The 19,889-nt window shown below is 39.6% G+C and overlaps 1 protein-coding gene across 2 annotated transcripts in view; it reads left to right on the top strand.

The window, feature by feature from the left end:
* PRKG1 (protein kinase cGMP-dependent 1) overlaps positions 1–19,889 on the top strand; it is a 1,114,160-nt gene that overhangs the window by 152,415 nt on the left and 941,856 nt on the right. For both annotated transcript variants that reach the window (XM_079792952.1, XM_079792951.1), the window contains exon 2: positions 8,591–8,757. In XM_079792952.1, coding sequence (XP_079649078.1) covers positions 8,591–8,757 — 167 coding nt within the window. The remainder of the gene's footprint in view (positions 1–8,590; positions 8,758–19,889) is intronic.

Raw genomic sequence — 19,889 nt, 5'->3', positions numbered from 1 at the left:
CCAAATAGAAGCCACATAAACCTTCAGATTCTTACTCATTGTGCTTTGGAGGTATCCTATCTAATAAAAGAGTAATATACAGATTGATCATCACTGCAACACACAATATAGCTGTCCCCATGTGGTCAAAGATCCTGCCCCCATGTGGACACAGATGGCCACCACAAGATGGCCAGCAGGAGAGGGCAGTTGGGAGGCACCCAGCCTGCAAGGGAGGGCAGTTGAGAAGGACTAGGCCTGCAAGGGAGGGCAGTTGGAAGTGATCAACCCTGCAGGAGAGGGCAGTTAGGGGTGACCAGGCCGGCAGAGGAGGGAAGTTGGGGGCAAACAGGCTGGCAGCAGAGTGGTTAGGGGCAATCAGGAAGGCAGGCAGGCAAGCAGTTGGGAGCCAGCAGTCCTGGATTGTGAGAGGGATGTTCGACTGCCCGTTTAGGCCCGATCCCATCGGGCCTAAACGGGCAGTCGGACATCCCTTGAGGGGTCCCATATTGGAGAGGGTACAGGCTGGGCTGAGGGACAACCCCCCTCCGTGCACGAATTTCGTGCACCGGGCCTCTAGTCTTATCTAATAAAAGAGTAATATACAGATTGATCATCACTGCAACACACAATATAGCTGCCCCCATGTGGTCAAAGATCCTGCCCCCATGTGGACACAAGATGGCCACCACAAGATGGCCAGCAGGGGAGGGCAGTTGGGAGGCACCCTGCCTGCAAGGGAGGGCAGTTGAGAGGGATCAGGCTTGTAAGGGAGGGCAATTGGAGGTGATCAACCCTGCAGGAGAGGGCAGTTAGGGGTGACCAGGCTGGCAGAGGAGGGAAGTTGGGGGCAAACAGGCTGGCAGGGGAGCAGTTAAGCATCAACTAGGCTGGCAGCGGAGTGGTTAGGGGGTGATCAGGCTGGCAGGCAGAAGCGGTTAGGGGCAATCAGGAAGGCAGGCAGGCAAGCAGTTGGGAGCCAGCAGACCTGGATTGTGAGAGGGATGTCCGACTGCCCGTTTAGGCCCGATCCTGGTGGGATCGGGCCTAAACAGGCAGTCGGACATCCCTCCAGGAGTCCCAGATTGGAGAGGGTACAGGCTGGGTTGAGGGACAACCCCCCGCCATGCACGAATTTCGTGCACCGGGCTTCTAGTTATTAGTAATAATTTAATAGCTTTGACTATTTTTTAAGTATGTTTTTTATTGATTTTTAGAGAGACAGAAAGGGAGAGAGTTAGAGCGATAGAAGCATCGATGAGAAACATTATCCATCGGCTGCTTCCTGCATGCCTCTTACTGGGGATCGAGCCCACACCTGGGCATGTGCCCCAATGGAGAATTGAACCAGTTACCTATTGGTTCATGGGTTGACACTCAACCACTGAGCCACTCTGCCTGGCTTGACTGTTTGTTTGTTTTTTTGTTTGTGTTTTTTTTTTTAACAGTGCCTGGAAGTCTTTGTCAAAAGAAGGGATCATATATTACTTTTCACATATTTAGGGCATATTTACTATTGCCTGGCATATTTTCAGGGGGAACTAATCTAAAGAGAGGCTGTTAATGGAGTGTAACTTTTTAGTGTCTAGAGAAAGCTTGAAATTGGAGAGCAGACCTAATTCTCTCCGTATATGTAAAAGTTGGCTGAGAGTCCAAGTAAATGTAAGATTTATGCAAGTTCCCAAGAGTTTCAAGTATAAGAATTTCTAAGTAATATGATAAGAACTTACGTTTTTATATCCATTAATTGATGAAATTAATTATAGAAACCTTCCATGAAATAAGTAACATTTAAAAATACATTTGTATTATTTATTGTTTATGTCTGATAGATTATCTGAATGTCACAGGTTTTCTTAGAAACCTTCACTGGATTCCTAAGGCTTTAGAATAAAATAAAAATCTTTATCAGTCTTCAAGGTCTTATGAGGCCTGGCTTCTGACTATCTTTGCGTCTCACACGCCTATCCCTTTCCTTCTTGCTCACTCTCTGCTTCAGCCATATGGGTCTAATTCCTTGAGCAGATCAAGTGTGTTCCAACCTCTGGACCTTTGTCTTTGTCTTTTACCTACAATGCTCGTCTCCACACTCTTTGCATGGTTGAATCCTACTGTTAACCAGTCCTCAGCTCAAAGAAGACTTCCCAGTCATCCCATCTGAAATAGCCTTTTCACTCTTTGAAATAAAACTAGTGCTACATAGATATTGCTAGGTCACGATATGATAACCTGAATGTCAGATATCCTTTTATTAATGTTGAGAAAACTAATGAGTCTCTGTTTATTAATAGTGAATAATGCTGGCTCCCTGGTTAGAGAAGTAGGTGCATATTTCTCTGTACTCACCCTGGAATTGCCCACTTTTATCTCAGTTTGTATAAAAAGACAATTTCTGTCAAATATCCTTTGTGTCTCTTCAGGAACTTGCTCTGCAATAAGCAAATAGAGAAGTAAACTTTCCAATTTATTTTCTTAAAATTGTGAGTTTGGGCCGTAACCGGTTTGGCTCAGGGTATAGAGCGTCGGCCTGTGGACTGAGGGGTCCCAGGTTCGATTCCGGTCAAGAGCATGTACATTGGTTGCAGGCACATCCCCGGTGTGGGGTGTGCAGGAGGCAGCTGATCGATGTTACTCTCTCATCGATGTTTATAACTCGCTGTCCCTCTCATTTCCTCTCTGTAAAAAATCAATAAAATATATCTTTTTTTAAAAATTGTGAGTTTGGAAGAACTATGGCTAATCCTGGCATTAAATTATCTGGGGATATTATAGCACCTAATGAAATTTTTAATAAAGGATAGGATCATCAGATTGGTTGCAGCATTTATAAATTAAGGCGCACTAAATTCTTCAGATGTTAAAAAAATAATATATATCCAGGGATGTGCTGGAGCCAACTCAGACTGGATCATAAAAGAACTGCTTGTTACATTTTCAGGAATTTTGTACATAGGTTGCCTTTGCATTGGTAACTTGAAATTAGGTGTGGCAAGAATATTTATACCATGGAAAGTGGCAAACCCTACAAACCTGGGCTTTTTTCTTCTTTTCCCTGGAGAGCCAGTTTACCAGCACACTGCTATATGTAGCTAATATTTTAGAGGTTGACAATTGGTTGATGACAAATCAATAAGGCTAGCATGAAATAACCAAGTAACTTTTATGGGTGTTTGGATTTTAAAAACCACAAATTTGGGGTATGGAAGAAAAGTTTTTTTTTTAAAATAGATTATTTGTTCACAGAAGCAGATAAGAAAGATTAGAAATCAAGATCTTTGTATTTGCTTCTTATACCTCCCAGATCAGGCTGCTGATTTCTTGCAAATGTTGTTAAAACATATACTCTGGGTTAGAGGAGATAACCACCTTCTGGAACCTGTGATAGCAGCTTGCCCAGCTCCCATACAGATATCACAGTTTAGCTGACCTCATATGCAGCATCTTATCTTATTACAGTGAGTGTCTTAGACTATTTCTTCAGGAAAAGAAAAAGACTCAAAAATATTTCGGTGGAGGCTCTGGTTGATTATAATCTATTAGAGGCCCAGTGCATGAACTTTGTGCACAGGTAGGGTCTCTAGAGGCTGCTGGCTGCCAGCTGGGGGTGGGGGGGAGGCCTCCTTTCCCCCAGGTGCCTGCTGCCACCTGCCATCGCTGGCCCCACCCCCTGGTTGAACTCCTAGTCAAGGGAACAATTTACATATTAGGCTTTTATTATATAGGGTGATGTTGGAGCAAGTGGAGACTAATGTGAGTTGACCTAAAGTCCTTCAGTGGGAAAGAACTTAATGGAAAATTACACAGAGGCAGGGCTTTAAGTATTGCTCACTGATAAGAACATCTTTGAGTTACTACACAGAGGCGTAAGATTTCTATCTTGTCAAGGAAGAGATGGATTATTTGTGACATTCCAGAGCCGAACATGCTATTGGACAATACCTGTATGAAGGGATAAATGATAAGACATGGGTCTTATATTTTTCAGTTTGTTTTGCAGTGACACAAAAGCATATATGAAAGCCTCAAATTTGCTTTAGTGGAGACTTGAGGTAGAAATGTTCTCCATTTAAAATGAAATTTGAGAAGCAAAAGCAACCTGGAATTCCTCTCTTCTCCCTCTTCACCCCTACACTTTTAAAAAGCACTTAAAATTTTGGAAAATTCTAAGGGATTGTGTTAGATCTCATTGTGTCATCTTTTTAATGTCTTGATACAATGGGTTAATAATACTGTTTACCAGATAAGAGAAAGTGATTAACTTGTGTTAATCATCTTTGGACTGAGCTAACTATTTTCATGGAAGGGAGATTTATTTCTATCCTTGTGGCATTTCTAGGGCTCATATTTTTAGTGGAGCACTATTAATATTCACCAAAGGATAAGATACCATGTGTAGCTAAACATGGTGGGATTCTGAGGTTGATAATATCCGATCTTTATATTATTAGAAAATATGAACACATTGATGGCCTCATTCTTTGACCCAAACAAAATAAAGGAATCTTTAGTAAAGAGAATATTATCAATTTGATTAAAATTAATTTCCTGAAAATAAGTCCTGGTTATTGGAAAAAATAATCCTAGAACAATAGAGTGCAGCAGTCATTATGACAGTACTCGTGGTATAGTTGAGGTCAGGAATGGTGAGAATACTTAGGAAAGGAGAGCTCATGAAAATCATAGATAGGGACCAAGTTTTACATCCTGTGTTGAAGACTCAAGAGAATCGATTCTTTACCTCAGAAGAAATAAAGTTTTGGCAAACCAGATTAAGCAAACAACATAGAGCTCAATAGCCCTATTAAAGGTTTCACAAGCAGACTTTTAAAATAGAGCCTATTCTGAAGTCCTTAACCATTGACCATCATCTCTATCTCTTTACTAGGTGAAAATTCCTGTATTTTCATACAGGCCGTAGGAAGAGGATCGATTAAAAAGAATATTATTGAATATACCAATAACTGTCAAGCAGTGTTAAGTATCTATATTTAAGTAATTATTTAGATGAGCAATAGCTTTTTTGTTTTACCTCATAGCATAATTATTTTCATAAACTACCTTTAAATATTTTTCAATATAAAAAGAATTCCCATTCTAGAAAGTTTTATAAAAAGAGAACAGTAGAAATAAAAATATAGTTCTGTCACCAAAGGCAACTGAACTCTAATACCAGTGTCTTATTTTCTTCTGAAATTGTTTCAAGTCATAATTCCTATTACTACTGCTGCATTTAATATTACTACCAGTTTAATCACCCACCATTTACTGAAAGTAACACTATATTTTCATTGGTCCTCACATATAATTCTGTTAGGTTGGTAATTTTTAAAATGCCATTTTACAAATGATAAAATGGAAATTCAAAAAAGTAAGACAACCTGCTCAAGGTATAGTATGTGGCAAGGCTCACATTGGGTCCTGGATACATCTAGTAACTCCAAACACTCTTTTCTTTACATTTCATCACACACAGACCTTCTTATTCTAGAGATAATTCTATATCTTGTATTTTCACTTCAAAAGTACTATAAGAATTCCCTATACATGACTACTCTTTATAAATATAATTTTAATTGCATTATAACAGTCCATTCTACGAATGTTTGCATATTGATGAATTTTTAATTATTTTCATTTTTATGTAAACCCCTTCATTTCTTTTTATTTTTTTAATACATTTTTTATTGGCCTCAGAGAGGAAGGGAGCGGGCAAGAGAGATAGAAACATCAATGATGATAGAGAATCATTGATCGGCTGCCTCCTGCATGCCCCACAATGGAGATCAAGCTCGCAACCTGGACATGTGCCCTGACCTGGAATCGAGACATGACCTCCTGGTTCATAGGATGATGCCTAACCACTGAGCCATTCAGGCCTGGCGACCCCTTCATTCCTTAAAGCCAAATCATTATGAAACATGATGTGTGAAGGCTGGTCCAGTCAGACTGAGGTCTACTAGTAGATGAAAAGCTACCCAGAATTGGGCAGGGCTGATGCTTTAGTCAGTATTCACTACTGCAGGTCATTTCCCTGAAAGCCACTTGCTAAGGAAATGTGACAAAGACAGCTGTAGTCAAATGCTTTTCAAATTGAGATATCCTATCTAATAATAGAGTAACATGTAAATTACCATCACTCCGCTATGCCCACGATTGGGCGGCGGGAGGCTGGGGGGCGGGACTCGGGGTGGCCTATCCGGCCATTGAGAGGCACGGATCTGCTGCCACTGAGCCAAGCCGGAGGCTTCTGAAAGGCCTGGTGCACCAGCAGACAGGCACCCAGCTCCACCGCGAAAAGCGAAAGCGTGTAGGGGACCCTACACGTGCATGATTCAACCATGCACTGGGCCTCTAGTCCTCTCTAATAAAATGGTAATATGCAAATTAACCATCACTCCGCTACATAAGCCACACCCACCAGCCAAGCCACGCCCACCAGCCAATCAGGGCGAGTATGCAAATTAACCCCAATCCAAGATGGCTACAGCCACAGTGAGCAAGGTTTCCCAGGTAATAGAGCAAGCCAAGCTTTCCATAGCCGTTGCAGGCCTAAGCCTCCACTCAAGCTACAAAGTTTCAATTATAGAAGGTAAACAAATTCAAACAAATGGCGGCAGAATGGAGCTTGAGAGAGCAGGCCAGGGTTGCCGGTGGCAACAGGGGAAGCAAAGCTTTCCGCACACCCTGGCCGGGCTCACCCGCTTAAGGTTACAAAGTTTCAATTGTAGAAGGTGAATTAACTGCCACAGAAATGGCTGCCGCCCCGGCGGGAACAGCAGGCTTGGCTCCGCCCCAGGCTACAAAGTTTCAATTGTAGAAGGAAAATAAATTCCAGATACCAGGGCCTCCTCTTGGGTTGCCAGGGGGCGTGGCCGGCCTGCAAACCACCACAGGCCCCTCGCTCAGGCCGCCCCACGCCCCAAGGGAACCCCACCCTGATCCGGGACACCCTTCAGGGCAAACCAGCTGGCCCCCACCCGTGCACCAGGCCTCTATCCTATCTAATAAAAGAGTAATATACAGATTGGTCATCACTGCAACACACAATATAGCTGCCACCATGTGGTCAAAGATCCTGCCCCCATGTGGACACAAGATGGCCACCACAAGATGGCCAGCAGGAGAGGGCAGTTGGGAGGCACCCGGCCTGCAAGGGAGGGCAGTTGTGAGGGACCAGGCCTGCAAGGGAGGGCAGTTGAGAGGGACCAGGCTTGTAAGGGAGGGCAGTTGGAGGTGATCAACCCTGCAGGAGAGGGCAGTTAGGGGTGACCAGGCTGGCAGAGGAGGGAAGTTGGGGGCAAACAGGCTGGCAGGGGAGCAGTTAAGCATCAACCAGGCTGGCAGCGGAGTGGTTAGGGGGTGATCAGGCTGGCAGGCAGAAGCGGTTAGGGGCAATCAGGAAGGCAGGCAGGCAAGCAGTTAGGAGCCAGCAGTCCTGGATTGTGAGAGGGATGTCCGACTGCCCGTTTAGGCCCGGTGGGATCGGGCCTAAACGGGCAGTCGGACATCCCTCCAGGAGTCCCAGATTGGAGAGGGTACAGGCTGGGCTGAGGGACAACCCCCCGCCGTGCACGAATTTTGTGCACCGGGCTTCTAGTTTCATATAAAATTCCAAACGTGTTGCTTCTCTTCTATGTTGCTGAGGTCTTTGCTTTCTTCTTAGCCAGTGTCTGACTTCTCTGACAGTATTCTGATTATCTCTTGACAAAATATTTTAAAATTTCTATTCACTTTAATTTTTTTTATATCCTTGGGAAGTCATTTGGAGCTTATTATCCCAGTGAATCAAATTATCACCTTCTTTTAAGTTCTGCAAAACTTCCCTGTCAAACACTGAATCCCAATTACAGAATTTTAAAATATTTTCCCCACTGGCTACCCATTTAATTCCATGTCTAAATCATGTGTTTGAAATGTCTTGTTCAGTAGAGTTTTATCTTTCTGGTTACTTCAATTTAGTTGCTTGGAGAAATAAATATGCTTTACAGAAGAATGAGATAAGAATAAATAACTCATATTTCTACCAGTGGTTTCAAACAGCTGATTAGGAATCTAGTTCTTACCATTTTTTTTTTTTATTGAATACCCACACCATAAGCAGTATTATGGCAGATAGACACTGGGCATAGAGTAGAGGAAAAAATTAAAAAATATCTCTCAGTTCATAGGTCATAAAATCTAATGGCAGAGGCACAATACATCCTGATGTTCTTTTATAATACATAAATATAGTAATAATAGTGTTCTATAAAATGTTGTATTTTGTTCAGATTCTTAAAATAAATTGCAAACTTTAATTTAAAATGTGTGTCCATTGGTTTTTCCACAATCTCTGTGGCTATTAAAAAACGTTCTAAAACAAAATGGAATTGTATGATTTTCTTGTTTGTCACATGTCCATTCATGATACTTTACTTAAAGGAAAATTTCTCAGTACCTTTCCTGTGGCTATGAAATTACTGTGTTTTCAGATCTTTCAGAAAACGGTTGGATTCCTAACAAGAAAATGCGTGTGTAGTGTGCTCAGCACTGTATTGTCTGGCTCTGCTAACCCTCAGGAACTGAAAACACTTGTCAGATGTGCCAGTAAATCTTCCCTTTCTTGCCCTAGGTCCAAGGATCTCATAAAGGAAGCCATCCTTGACAATGACTTCATGAAGAACTTGGAGCTGTCGCAGATCCAGGAGATTGTGGATTGTATGTACCCAGTGGAGTATGGCAAAGACAGTTGCATCATCAAAGAAGGAGACGTGGGGTCACTGGTGTATGTCATGGAAGGTATGGTTGGCAACTCTGCTCTTTTGAAAATCAAATATTCCCTTTTCATCTTATCAACCTGCACACAGATGACATGAAACCATTTCATTTTCTCCCTTTTTTGTTGTTGTTGAGAAACAGTTTGAAAAGAGGTGAGATACTTCTTAGATGCTAATTGCATGAAGTACTTGTGTTCAGGATATTAATTGAGAATTTCATATGTTTTTCAGACAAGGAGGTATGATTGATAATTGAAAGAGAGAAATGTGATTTATTGCACTAAGACCAGACACTGTCAGATCACTGAGCAAGCTCAGAAAGCTTCCATAGGAGCTCACGTCTATTAGAAGTATGTTTGGTCAGATAATCAAGTAGCTTCAACTCTGCCTTTAACTTTCAGTATGTGACTAGGTTTTCTGCTATGTTGATTCCATAAAAAGAGGATGGAATGTTTCCAGTGTTTTATGTGTGTGTGATAGAGGCAGAGTATAAAGGTTGGATGGCATTTTAACTGCCTAATTAATAAGAGTGATAGCTTGTTTTCCTAAATCTTGGGCACACTAAGATAGAAACTGCTTTAAAAAAAAACGGGGGCATGCACTATGTAAATATGTTTTATGCTTAGGTAGATTTTAATAATGTGTATTTCTAACTTGGAATTTATAATGACATGTTTTCCTTTTGTGAGAAGAAAAAAACCCCTGAAATAATGAGTGCTCATTTCCTTTCAGTTAAAGTCCCTACAGTGACCATCTATCTATATAAAACCCTAATATGCAAATTGACCAAACTATGGAATGACCGGTTGCTATGATGAGCACTGACCACCAGGGGGCAGATGCTCAATGTAGGAGCTGCCCCCAGCCTGCAGGCCCGGACTGGTGGTGGTGGCGGGGGGCGGGGCCGGCGAATGGGAGGCACCAGGCCAGCCAAGGCCGGTGCCAGCGGGGCCCCTGATCACCCCACAGATCGGCCCTGATGGCTGGCCCATCCTAGGGACCCTACCCGTGCATGAATTTTGTGCTCTGGGTCTCTAATAATCTTATAAACTGATGCCAATCTGACCCCAAGCTGTAATTCTAGCCAGTTCAATGTAACTTTGGCTGATCTTGTCCTAATATCCTTATATCTGAATAATTAAAAGAAAAACAAACCCTGTCATTTATTTTTTTTGTAAGTTTTAATTGAGGAAATGTTTCATTGTTTAATTAGTTTTTTATCAACACATTCAATCTTCTCAAATTTTAGATAGCAGTGTTCTTATTATAGGTGGGTTGTTTTTCATGTGTGAGCATTAATATTTATAAAGGGTGTGCCATAGCAACAATGAATGAATAGGATACAGAGGAACTTTCACACACTCACTTATTATCAAGACATTCCAAAAAACCCCAAGGAGTTCACATGGAAAATCAGCCCAATTTTTCCCGCATCTCTTCATTTAAAGGAAGTGTTCTTCATAAAATGCTTGTTTAACATGTGCCTGAACTGATTTTTATTGTAGCCTGGGCAGTATCCCAAGTGTTATTGCATACCTAAATGCCACAATATCTCATCATTTTAACAAAAGAGAATATTCATATGGTAAAACTTCACTAATTAGGATGGCTGGGGAACTTCATATGGAGGTAGTGTAAATATATTAACATGTATTTTCAAGTAAAATGAGCCATGTGACTTTCAGATACTTAATTGCTGCCCAGGAAAAGTTTCCATTTCAAGTTTTAATCAGAATTATGTGGTATTAGTTTCTTAAAGCAGCAGTATAAGTAGATTAAGTAGCTAAGGCACTGTTTACATTTTAATTATGTTTTCAAATATGTGAGTGAGTCTTAGAAAATACTTGAATATAATTTATTTTCTTAAATGAATGGACATAATTGGCCTTAATTCTGATGTAATATTTGTTAATATCCTTACAATCTTTCCCTCCCTTTTTAAAATCAGAAACTTCACTCTACTGTCATCTAAAACACATTTTGATTTAATGATTCAGAATTGTTGATTTGAATAAAATATCTTCTTTGGAAACTTAATCTAATATTTTCCTACTAAAAAATGGCTATTCACATCCATTAACATGGTGGATTTGCTTAGAGATACTGGTTTTGCGTGTTTTCTGTGATCTTTCATTGTGGATGCAGATAGGTTACATTTTATTTTCTGAAAATGGCAAGTGTCTTTTAGTGTTCTTTGACCATTGGCTGTTTTATGTTAAACTTTTAAATCACCAATTTTTTTTTCATGAGATGCTTGTTAATAGTAGCTTTTATTTAGTACTTATAAATGCCAGGTACTATTTACTCACTTTATGGGTATTAAAATGTTAATCCTCATAACAACCTTAAGAGGTAGGTATTATATTATCTACATGTTAATAGATGAAAAACTGTTAAGTTAAATAAATTGGTCAAGATCGTACATATAGTATGTTGTGGTGAAAACCTTGGCCATCCAGCTCCAGAGTTCCAGTACCTAATGTTAACTTTCAAAATATACAGATTACAAGTGCTGTTGGTAAATATTTGCTATGGAGAGCCCAGTTTTGGAAGCTCATATAAAATGCACAACCTCAATCGATAAGGTAAAAAAAAGTGGTTTGATTATCTGCAAGAAAACAATAGAACTTGAATGGCCAATAGTTCAAAAAGAAAATAATCTAGATGTTTCCTATAAATACCTTCTTGGCTTTTGTGCATCCTTTAAACATTGAATTGCTCACTGACCTTTCTGTAGTTTGTCTCACATCCATTCCTGTCCTCTTATTAGCTCCTTTTTTTCTTATTGAAAAATGGCTGTGATTTGGCTTAATCTTAGTCCACCTCTGTGTCATTGTTTAGGACTGAACTCTGCTGTGTACCTGAAGGCCTTATTTTTTCTGTCTGAAATCAATAGCATTGATTTTATTTTTCTCACAGGTTTAAAAAAACAATTTAAGAAGGAACAATTATTTCGGCTCATCACACAATGATTATTTTGATAGGACTTATGTACACTAAGTGATCTGTGATTATTTACATCAACTCTCAAGGGACTAGCCTCATGTTTCTGATCTCCCCCCCCCCAAAAAAAAATAGGTTTTTATTGATTTCAGATAGAGGAAGGGAGAGGGAGAGATAGAAACATCAGTGATGAGGGAGAATCATGGATTGGCTGCCTCCTGCACACCCGCTACTGGGGATTGAGCCCGCAACCCCGCATGTGCCCTGACCAGGAATGGAACCTTGACCGCCTGGTCCACGCTCAACCACTGAGCCACACCAGCTGGGCACGATTCTGTTGTTACTGCTCCTAGGTTTTACTTATGCCTTCTGAAGACTGGTCATCTGCTTCTTTTTCCAGTGAGTTGGTTGATACCAGGTCTGCCTATTTAGGCTGATGTCTGTCACTATTTATTCTTCAACCTGGACATGAATCGTGCTAGGCACCATCCACAGTAAACTTATACAAATTCATACTGTAACTTGTATTACTCCCACCCTCTGAAACATTTTACTCTTTATATAATTAAATGATATACTGAAAACGGATTCAAAGAGGGATTTCTATATAAAATTGAACATTAATGATGAGCTTCACCATGTCAGTTGGCATTCAAAACGCTACCTGAGAGTATGAAAGGGTAGAATTCATTTTCATATAAATTAGCTCTCTTAGTAAATTTAACCTGAGAAATAGATCGTTTTATGGTCCCAAATTAGGTGTTGCTTTTAATTTTTTAATTAATTTTTTTAAAGAAAGACATTTTATTAGTATTGTTATGTTAATGCATTAAATGAAGGGATCCTCAGTGCATGGCCCACTGGAGCTGCAAGCTGATAAATCAGGGAGTGAAAACAAAGGTGTTGCCTTTTGACCTGATGAGTTTTTCATGTTAATCTGAGAGAAATCTTTAGATTGGATGAAATACCAATGCACTTAAGTTATTTCTGTAGTTCCTTTATAGGACCAAGTTTATAATGTTAATGTTAAAGTGCAAGCTTATTTACTGTTCATATAAAAACAAAACAAAATATCTATTTATGAAAATTTGTCACAAATAATGAGTCTCTGGAAGTATTAAATGTGAATATTAAAATATATTTCAATTATAGAGTTCATGGCAAAGACAGGAAACAGATATTTAGAGGGCATGTGTTGCCACCCTTCAAAAAAACTTTAATATACTTGATCCAGAATATGGATCATAACAAATTTTTAAAAAATTGACATTATTTTATATGTAGGTGGAAGTTTTAGGAAGAAAGGCTGTTTTATTTATTTATTTATTTATTTATTTATTTATTTATTTATTTATAATATATTTTTATTTCCCTTCCGAGAGGAAGGGAAAGGGAGAGAGAGATAAAAACATCAGTGATGATAAAGAATCATTTATTGGCTGCCTCCTGCACACCCCACTCTGGGGTTTGAGCCCGTGATCCCAGCATATGCCTAACTGGGAATGGAACCCTGATCCCCTGGTTCATAGGCCGATGCTCAACCACTGAGCAGCACCAGCAAGGAGGAAAGGCTGTTTTTAAATGCTGAAAGCTTGTCACACAAAAAGGGAACTATTCTTCGTGAATCTAAATGGTCAAAGAAGAAATACAAGTTATAGGGAAGAAGACTTTAGGATTAACTTTCTGCTAATTAATATGTTGCAAAAGTGAAATGAGCACCCTGATGTGATGGAAAGAACCCCATCCAGCAGGCATTCCAGCAGTGACTACATAGCATCTGCATGGGGAAACTGTGTAGGTGGAGGATTTCCTGTGGCTGACTCATCACACATCTCCCATCCCTTCTCCAAACTCCAAGCGTATGTCTGTGCGTCCATGAATGGATAGCCTTCAAGTTAGCTTATGAGAACCCAGTCTTCCAAAGGTTTCCTCTTTACAGCCTTCCCCCTTTATGGAATGTGTATGTTTACTTTGAATGTTATTGAGCTTTATATTGTATAAAATTAATAAGACTGCATACATTTTTCTGCTAAATCTTTGTTTTTCAATATTATGTTCTGTATATATCCCAATGTATTTATCCTTCTACTACTGATTATATTTGGATTGTTTCCAGTTATTTTCCTTCTGATTATTGATGATATTGAGCATATTTTTGTACGTTTATGTGCTGTTTGTGTTTTTTCTGTCAAGTGTCTGTAGTATTCTCCACCCATTTTTCTGTTGGTTGGTTGGTTGGTTGGTTGACTTTACACATTTTGGAGCTTAATCCTTATGAATTACTTGTATTTTAAATATTTCCTTCCATTTATAGTTTGTATTTTGCCTCCTTTGTGGTATCTTCTGATGAACAGAAATTATTAACTTTAAGATAGTCAAATATATCTGTTTTCTTGGGGGTGCTTTTTGTGTCTTTGTAAGACACTATAGAAGGCAAGTATTTCTCATGCCTGTGTATATGTGTGTATGTGTATGTGTGACCATTCATTGGTGAAGTGTGTAAGCTGTTATCAATCCACATTTATGGTCTAAAAAAGAGCTATTCTTTTCACACAGGAAGCTGGAAGGGCAATACATTCCCCCCTCCAACATATAAAATTTATAACTTGTCCTCTGGGGGCAGTAAATATGGTTTTGGTTTTATTTATTTATTTATTTATTTTAGTAAATATGTTTTTGAATATGCTTGATAATATGTTTCTGTGAAGGTAGATTTTATATTTGGAAATAATCATGTCATTTAGCGACAAATTTGATGAATAGAGGTAGGTGATTAAGCTGAGTAATATTTTTTCTTTTGGCGAACATATGTCAGGATTTATGTATATGTACCATAATAAAGTAATGGTATTTTTTTGTATAATTCAAGAAAAATTAGCAAGATGAACTGGTCAAGAACATCATTATTGAAAAACTGACATATTTTGAAAGGTAGTGTTTTTAATACTCATCCATGTTTGATTTTGTAAAATATGGCCTTATCACATGTGGTTCTAGTAATGTGTAGTTCTCCATTGCCTTTCTAAATTATTAATGGTGGAACTGAATGTACTACATTGAGATGGTGAATAGTGTGAATTTCCTTACTTTTGAAGACTCATGGAAGTTAAAATAATTACAATTTCATATGCTTGTTTTTCTGAGATGATATTTGAAAACATACAATTTTTCTCAAAAAATCTGAAATTGGTAAAGCAAGTCACGGATTATGTTAAAAAGGTACAAGTATATATTTTTTCTCTTACTATTACTTCATAACAGTTATGGATTTTACTTATATGAGGATTCATTTTGCTAAAATATCAATTTCTCTATTCTTCAATTTTGAGAGAATGCCAAATTTGGAAGTTTAAGATACACTTTTAATGAGAATTAAAACATCATAACTGAAAAGTGAAAATAAAACATGGGTCAGTACCTTTTTGGCAATAATGTAATGACACATTGATTTCTTGCTAATGAGGTAAAATTTATTTCAGCCATTATTACATGGATCTGTTGAGTAATTCGCATGCTGAACATTAAACAGGATTTTAAAATTGTTGTGGTTTCATTTTAAAAACACATAGATGTATTTCTTCAAGGTCTTTAACAAGATCTTCAAAGATTTTTTGTGGAGGGCTGGGTAGACTAATGTTTTTAATATCCATCCCCCTAATGAAATATCCTTGAATGGCTAGTAATTATTTTGGCACACTTTCAAAGGACAGGGCAGATTGGAGCTGCTTCCCAGCACATTAAGGCTTCATGGTGTGTCTACCATGGCAACAGCCCACCCCATCCCTACCAGTGCACATCAGAATAGGTCTCTGAAGTCCTCTTTGGAATTCTCCCTTGACTCTGCATTTGAGAAAGTAGCCTGTAATTGCACATACTATATTTGAATTTAACTATTATAGCTTTGGAAGGATGCAGTCTGAATCTGATCTTTATACTTAGCCCCTTCTATAAACTCCTTTCTGATGAAAACAAAAATATTCTTGTACTAAAGCTTTGTAAGTAGTACAAGGAGATTCTGAATTATGATGGATGACTTAAAATGGTCTTAAGACCAATTCCTGAGAATTCACATTTCATGCATATTAAAATATCAAGGAATTATTATTAAGGATGTTTACATTAATGATTTGTTTAGTACCATTTTTCCTGTTTAATTTGCTCAACTTTATTAAGGTGAATTGCGTTCTGTGTATCATAAACTTCTTTATAGTTATTCATAAAAATAATAGGAGAAAATGCTTTTAAAACCAGATTTATTTGTTTGTTGTTTGCTGTTTTGTATACTGTAACAAGAGCAGTTAAGTTATTCTGTATACTTTTCAATATCATAGCAAATGAAGTTACTCTGTTCACTTATCAATAGCAAAGTCATATTAGAATAAGAATCTACTGAAGTTGGTACAACTCTTGTGAAAGGTGGTTTCCCATTTCACAAATACATGATGATGTATTTACAGAGGAAAACTAAAACTTTATATAAGCTATAATTAATAGTCAATGTGTTTCAAATTTTCCTTTTAAAACTGAGCATGCTTCTTTGAAATGTCTTTTATTCACCACTGGGGAAAAAAAGGAGAGAACATTTGTTCCTAGGAGAGTTTGTCTGTTGCAGTAACTTTCACTGAAAGCCATACACATATTTACCAAATGCAGTATATTCATTTTATGACTAGAACATAATTCACATACATACTTATCAAATATATTAATATTTTATGGCTAGACCAGCCTACCTAATAATAGACAAATATGCAAATTGACCATACCTCCGACACACCCACAAACCATGCCCACAAGCCATGCCCACCATCCAATCATAGCGAGTATGCAAATTAACCCAAACCAAGATGGCTACAGCCACAGAGAGCAAGGTTTCCTAGGTAACAGAGGAAGCCAAGCTTTCCGCCTGCCCTTGCCAGGCCTAAGCCTCCACTCAAGCTACGAAGTTTTAATTATAGAAAGTAAACAAATTCAAACAAATGGCGGCAGGATGGAGCTTGAGAGAGCAGGCCAGGGTTGCCGGCGGCAATAGGGGAAGCAAAGCTTTCCGCACACCCTGGCCAGGCCCATCCGCTTAAGGCAACAAAGTTTCAATTATAACCCCAACAGAAATGGCTGCTGTCCTCAGAGGGAGCCCCAGGCTTGGCTCCGCTCCAGTTTACAAAGTTTCAATTGTAGAAGGAAAATAAATTCCAGATACCAGGGCCTCCGCTTGGGTTGCCCGGGGGCGTGGCCAGCCTGCAAACCACCACAGGCCCCTCGCTCAGGCCGCCCCACGCGCCAAGGGAACCCCCACCTGATCCGGGACACCCTTCAGGGCAAACCAGCTGGCCCCCACCCCTGTACCAGGCCTCTATCCTATCTAATATAATATGCAGATTGATCATCGCTGCAAACCACAATATAGCTGCCCCCATGTGGTAAAGATCCTGCCCCCATGTGGACACAAGATGGCCACCACAAGATGGCCAGCAGGAGAGGGCAGTTGGGAGGCACCCGGCCTGCAAGGGAGGGCAGTTGAGAGGGACCAGGCCTGCAATGGAGGCAGTTGGAGGTGATCAACCCTGCAGGAGAGGGCAGTTAGGGGTGACCAGGCCGGCAGAAGAGGGAAGTTGGGGGCAAACAGGCTGGCAGCAGAGTGGTTAGGGGGTGATTAGGCTGGCAGGCAGAAGTGGTTAGGGGCAATCAGGAAGGCAGGCAGGCAAGCAGTTGGGAGCCAGCAGTCCTGGATTGTGAGAAGGATGTCCGACTGCCCGTTTAGGCCCGATTCCAGTGGGATAGGGCCTAAACGGGCAGTCGGACCTCGAGGGGTCCCATATTGGAGAGGGTACAGGCTGGGCTGAGGGACAACCCCCTGCCGTGCATGAATTTCGTGCACCGGGCCTCTAGTATTTCAATATTATATTTTATATTTGGATCATGTTTACAGAGCACAATTTTATACTACTATTACATTAAATTTTATAATGTTTTGAAGTGTTTAATATCTTCAGCAATGATCTTAATATACTTTTATGCTGTCCCTGCTGGTTTATTCAATGTTTGTACATGCCCTCAAATTAAAACAATTTTTTAAAGATTTATAATAATTTGCTTCAATATTTCTAGTGCAGAGATTTTTATTGACACCCTGTTGGAAATATACATATATACATATTTGTACTGTGTGCTCATTTATGTGTGAATTTACATAAATTATTTATTCTTAGAGTTCAGATTATATTGCAGGAGATGATGGGGTAATCATAATACCATATATAGGATTCTACCTCTGGGTAAATTTAAATTAATAAGAAAGAGATTGATAAGAACAATAATAAACATCAATAATAAGTCTCTTAAGTGAATTAAAAATTAGAGTGCAAAGAAAAAGTCTTAGTTTATAGGTGTTTTTTTTCCTTTTTGGTACCATTTTGCTTGTCATTTTCTTAAAAAATTAAGATGACTTGTTTCGAAAGTCTTAAAAATCTTTTCATTTAATCATATATATTTAAATTTTTATTTATTACATCAATTCTAAAGATCAAAGACATATGAAATAAGAAAAATGTTCAGCAAATTTTTGTGTTGATGAACATGTTGAAAATTAAGTTACATATATACAAGACGTTGTTGAACTACCATGCTTTTTTCCCCCCCAATATGGTGAATTTGTACAAAAGTAGGAAGGCATTAGAGATAAAGCAGACTTCCATAGTCCATGAATATATGAAATTCTTTGTATTTCCTTGGTAATTAAGTATAACAAAGACAGCATTTAATTAAGTTATTTTTGCAATACAGTGTCTTTACTACGATGCACTTATTAATTCATTTGCTTATTTATTTACTAGAGGCCCGGTGCATGAAATTCATGCACAGAGCGGGGGTGGCAGAGCCCCTCAGCCCGACCTGCATCCTCTCCAATCTGGCAGCCCTCAGGGAATGTCCTACTGACAGCTTAGGCCCATTCCCCATGGTTCTCTGCTCTCTGCGGGGTCTGCCTGCTCCACACCATGGCGAATGGCAAGCAGGCCCTGCTGGGTTCTGTCTGCGGGCCGTGCTTGCCTGCTTGTGGGTCACAACAGCTACAGCCAAGCAGGCCCTGCTATCTGCTGTGAAGCTGTGTGGCCGCCCTTGCCTCCTGGGTCCGGCGATGGTCCTGGAAGCCTGCGAGCGTGGCTTGGCATAGCTGCCCTCACCTCCCGGGGCGGTGATGGTCCCAGGAGGCTGTGGGCTGGGCGCCCGTCCCAGGGACCCAGGCAACTTAGCCCCGCCCCGCCCCCAGGTCCTTGGTGCCTGCGTATGCAAATTAACCCGCCATCCTTGTTGGGTTAATTGCATACTCACTCCTGATTGGCTGGTGGGTGTTGTGGAGGTACAGTCAATTTGCATCTTTCTCTTTTATTAGTGTAGATTCCTATAATTTAATTCTGACTATGTCTTGGTAGACACTGAAAATATAACTGTGAACAAGTCACATACTGTCTCTGCTTTTCTAGAGTTTAAATTCTGGTGATGGTTGTAGGGGAAAAGGACAAAGAACATGCATGGAGATAAGCCAAATACCCTCACATAATGAAATATCTATGAATAAATTAGATGAAACTCCATGATGTAAAAGAATAATGAAGGTGGGTCTGGCAATGATTGACTGGGTCAGAGAAGGCTTCTCTGAGAGGGTAACATTTGAGTTGAGACCTAAATGACAAGAAGAAGCCAGACACACAAAGTTTGGATGGTGATCTCCAGATGAGAAAAGCTAGATGGTGGGGAAAGCTTGGATGTTAAAGAGACAGAAAGAAGGCAATGGTGTGAGTTAAGGATGGAGAGGTTGGTAGAGCCCAGGCCACCCGTAGGACTCTATAAGTAGTTTATTTTCATTCCAAGGAATTTATGTAGAAATGTAAGAATTTATGTTGAGATGGGATATGATCTGATTTATGTTTTATAAGTAGATAAGTTAATTACACTAATTACCAAAAGTTGGAAAAAATATAACATTGTGGGGAAAATGGGGATACCAGGGCTAGGATGGCAGCGTGGGATCCAAAGGAAAGATGGTATATTTTGGCAGCTCATAGTTGTCACATGGAACTCAAAAAAGAGAAGTTGGGAATGACTTTTAGGTTTTTTGTTTAAATAGTTGGGTGAATGGTGGTGCCATTTTCTGAGGGACAAAAGTGAGAGCAGTTCATGTTTATGGAAGTAAATCAAGAGTTCTATTCTGAC

The sequence above is a fragment of the Cnephaeus nilssonii genome, assembly GCF_951640355.1.
Source record: "Cnephaeus nilssonii genome assembly, chromosome: 16".
Lineage (NCBI taxonomy): Eukaryota > Metazoa > Chordata > Mammalia > Chiroptera > Vespertilionidae > Cnephaeus > Cnephaeus nilssonii.
The sequence above is the reverse complement of the archived record's forward strand: the minus strand, read 5'-3'. Positions and strand labels throughout refer to the sequence as shown.